The following is a 13,101-nucleotide window of genomic DNA, read 5'->3' on the forward strand; positions in this document are numbered from 1 at the left end:
TAGAAGATATTACGGTAGTAACTGTATATCGTCAATTGTGAAAGCTCAATGATTCCTTAGGCAGTAGTAGTAACCACAAAATCATACACAAATGTGCAGGAATTTTTTTTTATTGTAGATATAACTTACATACCTTCCTGAGGAACTCCACTGTCTTTCTATCCGTTAAGTTTTCACCGAAGTCCAGCAGACCCTCTTCGGATTCATCACACACCAATGAGAGGTCATAGAACTTCTTTCGCCTGTAAAGAATAGCAGAGTATTCGTAGTGCACATTAATGACGCGTTTTTAATTCACATCTTGTGGTATATCTCCGCAGATAATATTTCTGCAAAAGAAGGAAAATCCATTTGCATATTTATTAACGTTAGATGTACCACAAAATACATGTTGATATTTTATTCTTTTATGGGTAGATGTTCTTAACTGTTGTAAATTGTATAACTGAACCAATATAGTAAATTAGAAATTGAGGTCACTTGCTAGTGACTCTGCTTCAAAAATTCAATTTTTTTCCCGTCTTAAATCAATATAAAGAGTTTTGTGACCAAAATGGTAGTTAAATGAATCGATTCGGACATCGAGAACATCTTTAAAAACAAATTTAAATATACGTCGGTATGCGGTAATAATCGTGCTTCCGCTGCGGTCGGATGTCAAACGCCTTCAAAGGGTTCGCAAATGTGTTGGAAAATATGCCTTATGGAAGAATTGTAAAAATTGAAAAGTTAGAGTATGTTGGTCATGTCCAGAAGAGGATGGGCACACGTTTAAGTAAGCTAATAAGAGATATAAAGGGGAAAAAGCTCAGTGATAGCAAACCAATTGGTGGTCGGCGTCGTCTTACTACGGAAGAGGTGGACAAACTGCAGCTCTGTTATTATGGTTTAGCCATAAGAAGGAATCGAGACAATATTGAGGCCATGGGTACCTTTTCCATAAAGCTTCTACGGATGACCATCCACGCATTCTCTCTGAGACAGTGGTGTTGACACATGGTATGGATACAAAAAAGCAACAGCAAATGGTGAGACTTGTGCACACCATCACTCCCTGCCATCTGCGGTATTGGAAGCAATTAAGCCCATATACAGGGAACTAAGTGACACTAAACTATTGTCATGGTGCTGCTTACATGCAAAGACACAAAATGTTAATGAATGTCTCAACCATGTGATATAGGAACGCCTGCCTAAAACTGTGTTTGTTGGTTTCAGTACCATGAGATTAGGTGTATTAGATGCAGTTATTTGCTTTAATGATGTTGCAGTTAGCAGATGTGATGTTTTAGAGTTGTTGGGACTAACTCCTGGTTTCAATATGAGACAAACACTAATGGAAATTGATTCCTTGAGAGTGGCCGAAAGCGAAAAGCGGGTTCTTGACGTAACTAAAGAGGCCAGAATAGCAAAGAGGAGCAAAAAAAAGGAAGAGAGAAGATGTGCAACACACAAAACAGAATATTATGCAACTGGAGGGTTTTAAGAAGAACAGAGGTGAGTAACAGATGAAATGTACCTTTAAACTGAATTTCCCCAGAATCAAATTTTCTGACATGTTTATTTTATACAAAGAAAACTATTTGACCTAGAGGTCTGAAATTTTTTGTGATATTTCAGGCTACCATTTGGAGAAAAGTAGCCGACAAACACCAGCTTACTATTGTCAGGAGGAAAAAATACCCTTATTAATTATAAAAAGTCACCTCAACTTTGATTCTCTAATTTCTGTGTTTATAGTATAAAAACAATTGATTGAAATCATTCGATTGAAGTCTACCATTTAAATGACAATGTCATAAATGTGTGCACAAAGGTTTATGCATCTAAGAAAAGTAGTTAATAAGCCTATAGACTTCAAACTTAGACTGGCAGGAAAAATTTTAAATTACTGACCGACATAAATGTTTATATAATGAAGTTTATTTCAAAACTATTCAGATTATTCTTATACCAAAATCTTCATCCTTAAAACACTTTATTTTCCTAAAATTTCTTTGCCTTCAGAGTTCACATTATGTGGTTAGACTCTCATAAACTTTATGAAAATTCATACTGTTTTTCCTGTTGTTCACTGTCAAGTTACCTTAAGCTACAAACCTCCCCAGTTGTATATCTGATTCCATGTTATACAATAAGGACATCACATGACATACACATCTGTATATAAAAATGAGTGTGTGTTCAAATGGTTCAAATGGCTCTGAGCACTATGGGACTTAACTTCTGAGGTCATCAGTCCCCTAGAACTTAGGACTACTTAAACCTAACTAACCTAAGGACATCACACACATCCATGCCCGAGGCAGGATTCGAACCTGTGACCGTAGCGGTCGCGAGGTGAGTGTGTGTGACTCGACAGTTCGTTGCTCAGTTTTTGCGATGAAATAAAAATGGGACGAACTGAGAGGAAACAAAAATTAACCGTTGGTGACTGGCAAAGGTAGGCTACTTATTTTTGTATAGCTACAGTTTGTGAAAGTTGAATGGAGTGTGTAAGTCAAGCCTCATACAGGTGAGATAAACTCTAGCGAATGAAAAGATCTGTCATAACGGATAAAATAATGTTTGCATGTCATCTTTTTTCAAATTAATTTTACTGCAGTAAAAATTGTGCACTCTTTGTGCCTCACTCCTAATAATTTCTGTGCAAAGGTATCGTCTTGGGTGCCCCAAGGAAGCGTGGAAGAACCGCTGTTATTCTCTGTACATGTAAATGAGTTGGCGTACAGGATGGTCAGTATCCTGTGTTATGCGCTGGTGATGATGATGTGGTGTATGGTAAGGTGTAGAAGTTGAGTGAGTGTAGAAGGATACAAGATGACTTAGACCATCATCAGGGAGAGAGGTGTGAATAGGAGCTAGTGTGAAAGGGAATTTGAGAACGATATATAGGAGAATAGCAGAGAAAGAGAGGCGAGAAATGGACAGAAATTGGGGGAGGAGGGGGAAGTGTATAGGCAAGCGGAGGGGTAGTGAGCAGGTAGAAAAGTAAGATGTGGTAGGAGGAGAGTCACAGAGAGAAGGAGGAATAGGAGACGAATAGTGGAGGAGCAGATGGAGATAGGGGGAAGAGTTGATGGTGAATGAGAGGAGGAGATGAACAGAGAGGACAAGGAGGAGCAGGAGCAGCAGAAGGAGGAGGAAGAAATTGGCAGAGAGAGAGCTGGGAAGATGAAATGTGAAGAGAGAGAGAGGGATGAGGAGATGGACAAATTTGGAACTGGAGACAGACAGAGAATGTGAAGGGGATGGATGGAGAGAGGGGGGGGGGGTAGGAACAGGGTAGAGGAGGAGATGTCCAGATAAAGACGTAGGAAGAGATTGATAGACGAGTGTACCATGAGTATCAGTAATCCGGTAAAACATTACATCGCCGACATTGCTGTGGGAAGAGAAAGATCATGCAAAAACGGGACCAACGACAACTGAAGAGAATCTTTCAACGTGACAGAAGTTCAGCCCTTCTGTAAATTGCTGCAGATATCAATGCTGGGCCATCAACAAGTGTCACCGCGAACCATTCAACGAAACATCATCGATGTGAGTTTTTGGAGTCGAAGGCCCACTTGTGTACCCTTGATGACTGCACGACACAAAGCTTTACGCCTCTCCTGAGCCCGTCAACACCGACACGGTACAGTTGATGGCTGGAAACATGTAGCTTGGTCAGACGAGTCTCGTTTCAAGTAGTATCGAGCTGTTGGACATGTACGGGTATGCAAACAACCTTATGTATCTAGCGACCCTGCATGTCAAGCTGGAAGAGGCTCCATAATGGTGTGGGGCGTGTGCAGTTGGAGTGACATGGGGCTCCTGATACGTCTTTATACGACTCTGACAAGTGACACGTAAACATCCTGACTTATCACCTACATGAATTCACGTCGATTGTGCGTTCCGACGGAATGATCAATTCCAGCAGGTCAATGCGACGCCCCACACGTCCAGAATTACTGCAGAGTTGCTCCAGGAACACTCTTCTGGGTTTAAACAGCACTACATCAGACATTACTGGAGTCTATGCCAGCTTGTGTTGCGGCACTTCTCCGTGTTCGCGGGGCCCTACACGATATTAGGCAGGTATACTAGTTGAAAATTCCTGGCAGATTAAAACTGTGTGCCCGACCGAGACTCGAACTCGGGACCTTTGCCTTTCGCGGGCAAGTGCTCTACCATCTGAGCTACCGAAGCACGACTCACGCCCGGTACTCACAGCTTTACTTCTGCCAGTACCTCGTCTCCTACCTTCCAAACTTTACAGGAGCTCTCCTACGAACCTTGCAGAACTAGCACTCCTGAAAGAAAGGATATTGCGGAGACATGCCTTTCGCTAAGCCAATGTCCAGTGTTGTCCAGCTGAACTGCCTACTGAGCCCCATATTATCGCAGTATCTACAGCCTCAGAGACTTGAAGCGTATGACTTACTTTCGTATGCCATTAGGTTATGCATTTTTCTCTTCTAGCCTCTTAACCTTCAGCCTGCTGTTCATCATTACTAATCTGTGAACTAAGGCTACATCTACCCTGGGCACGCTTAAAACCATCAGATTTCGGAATCCGTCTATCCATGATGTAACTAACTGGAATCTTTAAGTATCTCCCGGCCTTTTCCAGGTATACATCCTTCTCTTGTGATTCTGGAATAGAGTATTACCTATTACAACTCAAAATTTTTTTGCAGAACTCATTTAGTCTTTCTGCTCTCTAAATCCTACTATCAAGCTCATATTCTTCCGTAACAGACTCACAATCCCCCATCGCTATTAGATTTTCATCTCCCATTACGTACTGAATTAACAGTTCAGTATCCTCATATATTTTCTCTATTTCTTCATCTTCGGCTTGGGATGTCGGCATGTATACTTGGACTACTATTATCGCGTTGGTTTACTGTCGATTCTGGTTAGAACAACACTATCGCTAAACACTTCAAAGTAAGCCACTGTCTGCGTTACCTTTCTATTCACAACCAATCTTACACCCGTTTTACCATTTTCTGTTGATGTTCATATTACCCTATGATAGTCTGAAGAGAAATCCTTGTCTTCGATTTCAGAGAGTGTCAGTGGACAAATAGAAGTAGAAGATTTGGCCGCAATGAGGGGGCGGAGGAGGAGGAGATATGGACAAATAGAGGGGAGAGAATGCGACGGAAATAGACGGGGGGAGCAGGAGATGGAATCAAAGACGGAAAGAGAGGGGAAGAAGGAGATGGGAAAAAGGGGCAGGCGGAGGAAATTGTCAGAGAGAGGGGAAAGAGGAATTGTGTGTAATATATGTGCTGCACACATACGAGGACGAAACTGTGACTAAAAGGCTAGAATATATGTTATCAATCCAATCGTCTGGGTAGCATACATTGACTGAGTGTGTTGCACTCGATTTCACCGAACACTGATTAGAAACTGGATTAGAACCTACTCACGTGCAGATGTTGCCGTCTCTTTCTATTTATCGATGAAGAAAATGTTGGAGTAGGCTGACATGGTATCACATACACTTTGTATGCCTCACTACCAACGCATTCTTGTTTTGTCCTGACTGTAATGTTTGTTACAAAATGAAAAGGACCTTACTTATTCCGATCTGGCTCATCAAACGGAACACAATGTAATATTATACGCAAGATAAAATGTTTGACATAGCCGTGAAAGAAAGGAGAGACCTTAGAGTGGGTGTACAATCCGCCTGCTGAGACGCATGAACTTTTTAGTAACAGAAATCTGTGATATACCGCTTCATTCTTTATCTGAACACATTGACCAAATTACATTACCTCTGTGACAAGATGATAAACCACTTTTTTACGAGAACTATAATTCCACGTTACTAAACTTATCCTTCGCGGTTATTTTGGAAATGACTGAAAATAAATGTAACAGTTTTTGATGTGTCTGTTAATTCCCATTCCCACTGTTCAGCCACTTCTGTCTTTTCTTCAGATGAGACAAGCAGAAGATATACATTCTTATTACCATGTTACTGTGCTGGGATCTGAATTGATAGAGTACGTATAAATAGAATTATAGGTTATATTTGATACCCTAACTGACAGTTTAGCCAGCAATTTATGAAGCAACTCCTGAATGCGCATGGATTTTGGAGCAGTAATACAAGACAGCTGAAGCTGGTGGAGAGATACGTCAGACTTGTAGTGTCTGGGTGCGTACCACAAATGCCACGATAAAATATTCCCACCGCTCATGTTCTCGAGTTGGAGTAGTTTCTTCCGTAGTTTTGCGAAATTCCTTCCCACAGAGAAAAGTTTATGAATTCAATAGAGTAAATTTTACCGGGTCAACAGAGAAATTATTATTCCATTGCACCATAAAGTTACAGCACATCCAATTCTTCTTCTTCACGAAGCGTGAGAACAGCTATTATTTATGAAGATTGATTGGCTTAGTGTGTTTCCAAGACGTTAAGTCGTTTGTAATGAAAATAGCAGTCTTACAGCTGTAGCACTAACTAGAAACAAGAGAGTTGTGTAGGCAGACAACACTGGAGCTTACTCGAGAATCACTGTTGAGTTGAGTAGTATCCTACGGCAAGGTGAATAGTTTTCGATATGGTGGTGAAAAACCGGAGGTTATTTACACGTAAAATTTTATTTTCCTTTCGATTTAACCTCATTCTTGGTTAATGCGCTTTACCCTAATCTTTTCAAATTACTTCGCTCTTATTCAATATGCTCAGTGAAATTCTTATCCACAGCTGCCCAAAACTACCGACTGGACTAACATTTTATAGCCATAAATTTATTCACATTTGAACGTAGGAAAGAGCAAGGAAATTTAAAATCAGGATGAGGATCCTGAACTTTCTAACATTTCTCAACACAAATTCCTCCTCTCGTCACTATCACGATAGACGGTGGTTGCAGTTCTAAGATTTTCGACACGTTTGAGTTCATTATACACTTATTGCCTTAAAATGCAAGAAGGTACTTAATAAAACTAGCAGATTTTACGGTGGACTGTATTCAAATTTATCCATTTCAAACGAACACCCACTGCTATTTTAAACAGCCATATAAAAATAATAATTAGACAGATCAAGCTAACACTTGACTTTCATTGTTGCGCAGGAAAAAGAATTTTCTATTTTTAGACGGTATCTCTGCCCCAAACCACTAATCATTTAAACATCTATCCAAAAGGTAGCATTAGGAGCAAATAGAAGTCAATACATAGTGATACGAATTAGGAAATCTGATACTGTTTGCTACTTACATAACAGATACAGTTACATCTGTGGATCTTACAGAGCTTGTACTGTTTTATCATCGTAATCGCTGAGCGGTGATTACTTTCTCAGATAATGTGCTAAATGATTATTTTTGACATATGGTATAAAGATAGAACACGGACCGAATCTGAGGGCTGCGGGTAACATCGGCAGAGTTTATGTGACTCTTGAGACTCAGTCATGTGAAGGCTGAGATGACATTCAACTTTGTAAAGCACAAAAGACTGTAAGAATGATACACTAATATCGCCAATACGCGACAAACGATTGGATTATATACGTGTCTGCCAATTAGCTGTGAATGGGGTGGCGTGCAGTGTGGAAAAACTTGAGGTAAAACTAATCTTTGATTATTAACGAAAGAAAAATATCTTGAGGCAGAATAAGAAACAAAGTTATTCCATTTCAGTCAGAGAATCGAAGTGACCTGTCGCATTAACTCTGAACGAAATAGATACCTTATGACATTCATATCACGTAACAGCGAACAATATTATAACACCGTATCGTGTAAGTGAGGTATTATCATAGTTAAACAGTCAAAACCGAGTGTGCCGTATGATCCTGTCCTTCGACGATTTTGGAATTCCTCCACCTGCCTTGTACGGTACTGCTGCCAAAGTCAAGTTGTTCTCGCGATCTGAGGTGTGCAGCGGCCAGACAGAGGGGGACCTCTCGTGACGGCAGACAGTGCGCAAGTAGCCTGTTGTTTGAGGTGCCTCTAGCGGTCGTGTGACAGGGTTTTCTTTATTGTGTCTCTGAGGCGTGTAGTCACAGGACACTTGTTTGGGCACATGCATCCAGTAGGCTGTACTATGAATTTTCCTCTCATCACGGAACTTCCTCGTATATGTCAGTAACTTGTCTGCAAACACAAAGGAACTGCAGACCCTACCTGGCGTCGTCTTTGAGGGTAGGCAAAAGGTAGTTGATGTTGAGCATCTGTACAAGCAATTGGTGATAACACAAGGCCGAATTGTATATGATCAGAGATTAGAATATCCCCATAGCTATGTGCTCAGTAGATTCCCGTAGCATTCGCATATAATCAGTTCGCACCCCAACGGCATTGTAATAAAGACAGATAATTAAAATCGGCCACATAAATAGGATGCGCAGTGTCTTGGTGGTGGAAGAACTCGCTAAAGCGTTAGAGGAGTTGGAGTTTCAATACATATGAACCACATTCCAAATCTGGGGCTTTACACCACATCCTTGTTACGGCATAAATCATAACAATAGATCATCATCCAATGGCCGTCATTGTGATACTAGAAAATCACGTAACAGTGACCACGGTAAATCGAATGTGAGACGAACACGTGCTGACAGTGGAAACAATGGCTACCTTCTAAAAATTTTACTTGGGTAATTAATATTTTGAGTACAGTTAAGAGATACAAACACATACAGAAAAGTTAAAAACAGCAGCAATACTGGGTCGACATGACACATTCTAGTAATGGATGGAAATGCGATATCAACATTGTGGCATAGGAAAGAAACTCGTGAAAGAGGACTCTGCTTTCAGGACGCTATATAAGAACTCGGCCTTCATGTCGTGAATTGTACCCTCATCCCGCCTACTTTCCAAAATTTCGCAGTTGCGGCGACACCTATGTACATCATCCTCGCAAACTCGAGGATCAGTGGTCACACAGCAAACTGGAATGTCCATGATGAACTTACAACTAGTGACGCTAGTACAATTTACTTCAAAGTTACAGGCGCAGGTAATGATTTAGCCGCCAATAGCCAGCCAGACCGATTGTAGAATCTACAAAAAGTGAATTGGGAACTTTTGAAGGCAGAATTCAAGATGCACCCACTGCAAGAAAGTGTATTTATGGTGGCGCCAAAACCAACGAATTGGTTCAAGTGGTGCAGACGGTGCAAGAAAAGACAGCCCAACGTTTGTTATGACGTCATAAGACTTCAAAATTCCGCAGAGTCTCGCCGTACAGTCTTTTTAAGACGCAAAGTATGTGAGTTGTTACCAGGAATCCTTAGGGGAAATGACAAAGAAAGCTGAGTTTCTATCGAACAGACAGTATAAAAGTGGGAGGCGTATGTTAACGACGAAATGGTAACAAATGTTTGGGGTTTTCCATACAAACTTGCAACAAACGAGGTCCAGTCACCCAATCCATTATCAACCTCAGTCGATCCGATGGTACGATGACGATAGACTGGAAGATATAAGTGCGGTACCTACTCAGAACTCAGTTTCTGTACAACGATGGAAGACATAGAGTACCGTCAATATCTTCTCTCTGAATTATTAGAACAGCGTATGAATAATAGTATTGTGACTCCATTTGCCCAGGAGGTAGTGAGGTTAGCAATAATGATGTTGAAGAAGATGAAAAGCCAGGAACTCATAGAATAACGGCTGAAGTGTTGCGTAAGATAGTGTACCAAGTTGTATCTTATATGACATTGTTACGAGTATTAAAGAATGACTTTTGCAGGGAAATGTGTCCAGAATATGGAAAATTTCCGATAATATACTTATAAAAAAGGGAAGAAAAAGACCCAAGAGAACCGAAATCGTACAGGCAGACTTGTTTAGTAAATGCTCTAGCCAAAGTATATAAAAATATTCTGTGCCTCCCACTGAGGGACCACAGACGTGAGAGGCATGCGAGCCTGCAGCAAGGTTTCAGGAAAGGCAAATCAACCGAGGATGCGATAAATCTTTCTATCAATATTGTGAACACCTCACAGACAAGTATGTTATAGTCATAATGAATGATACAGCTAGGGCGTTTAATAATTTATGGTGGCCTGCCCCGCACAAAAGACTCAGATGGACTGCCCCAAGTGTCTACAACACTACAGACAGGCAATTGCGGCTAGAACATCGCGGAAAAAAAAATTGTGAATGACGTCACAAAGGCTGCCCACAGGCCTAGGGTTCTGGGATGCTGGGACAGAGCCATTACTGAACCAGTTTCAGAGTATAACAAACACTAGAGGTTGCAACGCCTACGCTGGTAATCTACTAATTACGGTATCTGCCATCAATAGGGCTAAATTAGAGGAAAATGGTACGGTGGTTCTTGACAAAGTATGGAATTTGGGCGTAGAAAACAAACTGAAGATGGTAGTATACAAAACAATTTTTATGTTGCTAAAACGAACTTTATCAAGATAGAGTAATCCCCAATCGCAATAAATGACCAACTAGTCAAGAGAAAAGAATTCGAAGATAGAATTACCCCACAATCATAATAAATGACCAACCTGTAAGGAGAAAAGAAGTTTATAGGTACCTCGGTGTAAATGTCGATGAAAAGAGAAACTACCATGCAGTTATACACTGCCAGAGAGGCATTAAAATTCTGAACAAGGTAGCAACAATTGGCCAAACAGGTTTTCAGCTGCCACTAAGTGCAGTTCGTACATTCCACAACGCAATCTTAATTCTTATTGTGGGCTAAAAGTCACAGAGCCAGAAATTTAAGGGCAGCACAGGACCAACGACGAGCACAGGGAAGTGTACTCTTGGGCGTATACAAGGATACCGATTGAGGCTTGGTACATCTAGGCTTAGCGGTAAGGAAGAGAGGTGCATAATATTGGTTCAAACATGGCGGATATGATAAGGTAAAGGAAATCCTGGGCACATGAGCTGCTTCGGATAAGGAAATAAAAGCATGTATTTACAGAGAATGGCAATAAACGTGGGACACGGGAGAAACATGGAGGAGAACTTAACCAGTTCGTTCCTAACAAAAGAGAAACTACGAGAACGTTGTACTTCCGACCACAGGACATGGTTCAACCACTTACTGATAGTACGACAGCGCACTACAGGCACTTGTCAATGTGGGGCAATCGGCACCGTGGACCACGTCGTCTGGGAGTGTGCCATTAGACAAAATATCACAGATAAGAACAGGAACGTCTTTAGTAAAGCAACAGTTTACAATACTACAGGGAATGAAGAACTATGGCATAAGCTGAATTCGCTAACAGCTAAAATACCAGCTTATGAACTGCAAGCCTATATGACTGAGGGACAACTTCGAAGAGGCCACAGTTTCAGGTTAACGAGACGCACCACTGCAGAACATCCATCTACAACGACCCTCCGGAAGCAGTGACTAATTAACCTCGAGGAGGACCAGGAAGAATATCCTGAGACACTGACAGCCGTCACCATATCTCTACACCTCAGGTGGCCCTGTGAATTCTGAGTTGTACCTCAGCTCCAGGGGGCTAACTATCCAGTCGTACGAAAAATCTAGCTTGGTTCTCGAACGAACTACAGTAGTGTAGTGCAATGTAGTGTAGGGTTGTATAGTAGTGTAACCCAGAATTATAAATTACAACATTTGTAATCCAGGAATGCAGCAAAGTCAGTAGACCAGTAGCATGAGGATATACCTATGCGTAAGATGGGCAAACGGTAATCTGTAGACTTTCTTTCATTATAATTTTTTTGCAGATATTTTATGTAGAGTTTTTCCTCTTAAACATCAGAAAGCTTAGTTATACCACCACATCTAAAACTATGTTAAAATATTATGTGCTATATTCATGCTAACTCGTGGGCAACATGTGGTTTGGTCTTGTATCTATATAACAGATCAAAATAAAGTACCGAATAAATAAATAGTCACATACGTAGAGATCGTTGCGACAGGTTCGGTCGCGCTGTCATGGGGCAGCCGAGGGTCGTTGCATTTTGATTAGTCTGCTCCCATGAACAGGAAGTGCTTGGAGGCGTTTCCTCAGTTGTTCGATTGTTCCTGTAGTTACTGGCGAATTGACTGAGCATCGCCTGGGTTGTTTACATTCTATCGTGTTTCCGCAATGACGTCTGGTTAATAATTATTTCGTATACGAAACAGGTGCAGGAACATTCATTAATATCTGTCGGTTTCATGTGCACTACTAGCGCGTGTCATCCAGCTAGGTTTAGGAACCACGTCTAGGAAAACACGCCGTTGCTAAGGGGATATTTAGGCCTACTCTCGCTGTACGTGGAAACAAACGTCAGTGTGTTTAGCCCTCGATAGCTTATTTGCTGGGGTCGGGCCAACATTTTGCCGAGGCTGTTTCTAATACTCTGAGAAGCTGTTATACATTCTCCATATAGTCCGGATCTGTCTCCATGCTATTTCCATGCTTTTTGAGCCTCGAAGGAAGACATTAATGGCTATCATTTGCTTCGGACTATAACGTGCACATCTGGGTGTGAACCGTGGTTTCCGTAACCAACCGCAAACATTTTTCCAAGAAGGCAATGACTCCCTTGTCTCGTAATGGGATACATACACTCCTGGAAATTGAAATAAGAACACCGTGAATTCATTGTCCCAGGAAGGGGAAACTTTATTGACACAATCCTGGGGTCAGATACATCACATGATCACACTGACAGAACCACAGGCACATAGACACAGGCAACAGAGCATGCACAATGTCGGCACTAGTACAGTGTATATCCACCTTTCGCAGCAATGCAGGCTGCTATTCTCCCATGGAGACGATCGTAGAGATGCTGGATGTAGTCCTGTGGAACGGCTTGCCATGCCATTTCCACCTGGCGCCTCAGTTGGACCAGCGTTCGTGCTGGTCGTGCAGACCGCGTGAGACGACGCTTCATTCAGTCCCAAACATGCTCAATGGGGGACAGATCCGGAGATCTTGCTGGCCAGGGTAGTTGACTTACACCTTCTAGAGCACGTTGGGTGACACGGGATACATGCGGACGTGCATTGCCCTGTTGGAACAGCAAGTTCCCTTGCCGGTCTAGGAATGGTAGAACGATGGGTTCGATGACGGTTTGGATGTACCGTGCACTATTCAGTGTCCCCTCGACGATCACCAGTGGTGTA

The 13,101-nt window shown here is 41.7% G+C and overlaps 1 protein-coding gene across 1 annotated transcript in view; it reads right to left on the reverse strand.

Annotated features, from left to right (window-relative positions):
* LOC126153937 (pickpocket protein 28-like) overlaps positions 1 to 13,101 on the reverse strand; it is a 164,765-nt gene that overhangs the window by 68,742 nt on the left and 82,922 nt on the right. Inside the window, exon 4 of the mRNA XM_049916103.1 lies at positions 134 to 242. Within this exon, the coding sequence (XP_049772060.1) occupies positions 134 to 242 (109 nt within the window). The remainder of the gene's footprint in view (positions 1 to 133; positions 243 to 13,101) is intronic.

Source organism: Schistocerca cancellata, chromosome 2, assembly GCF_023864275.1.
Source record: "Schistocerca cancellata isolate TAMUIC-IGC-003103 chromosome 2, iqSchCanc2.1, whole genome shotgun sequence".
In the NCBI taxonomy this organism is placed as follows: Eukaryota; Metazoa; Arthropoda; class Insecta; order Orthoptera; family Acrididae; genus Schistocerca; species Schistocerca cancellata.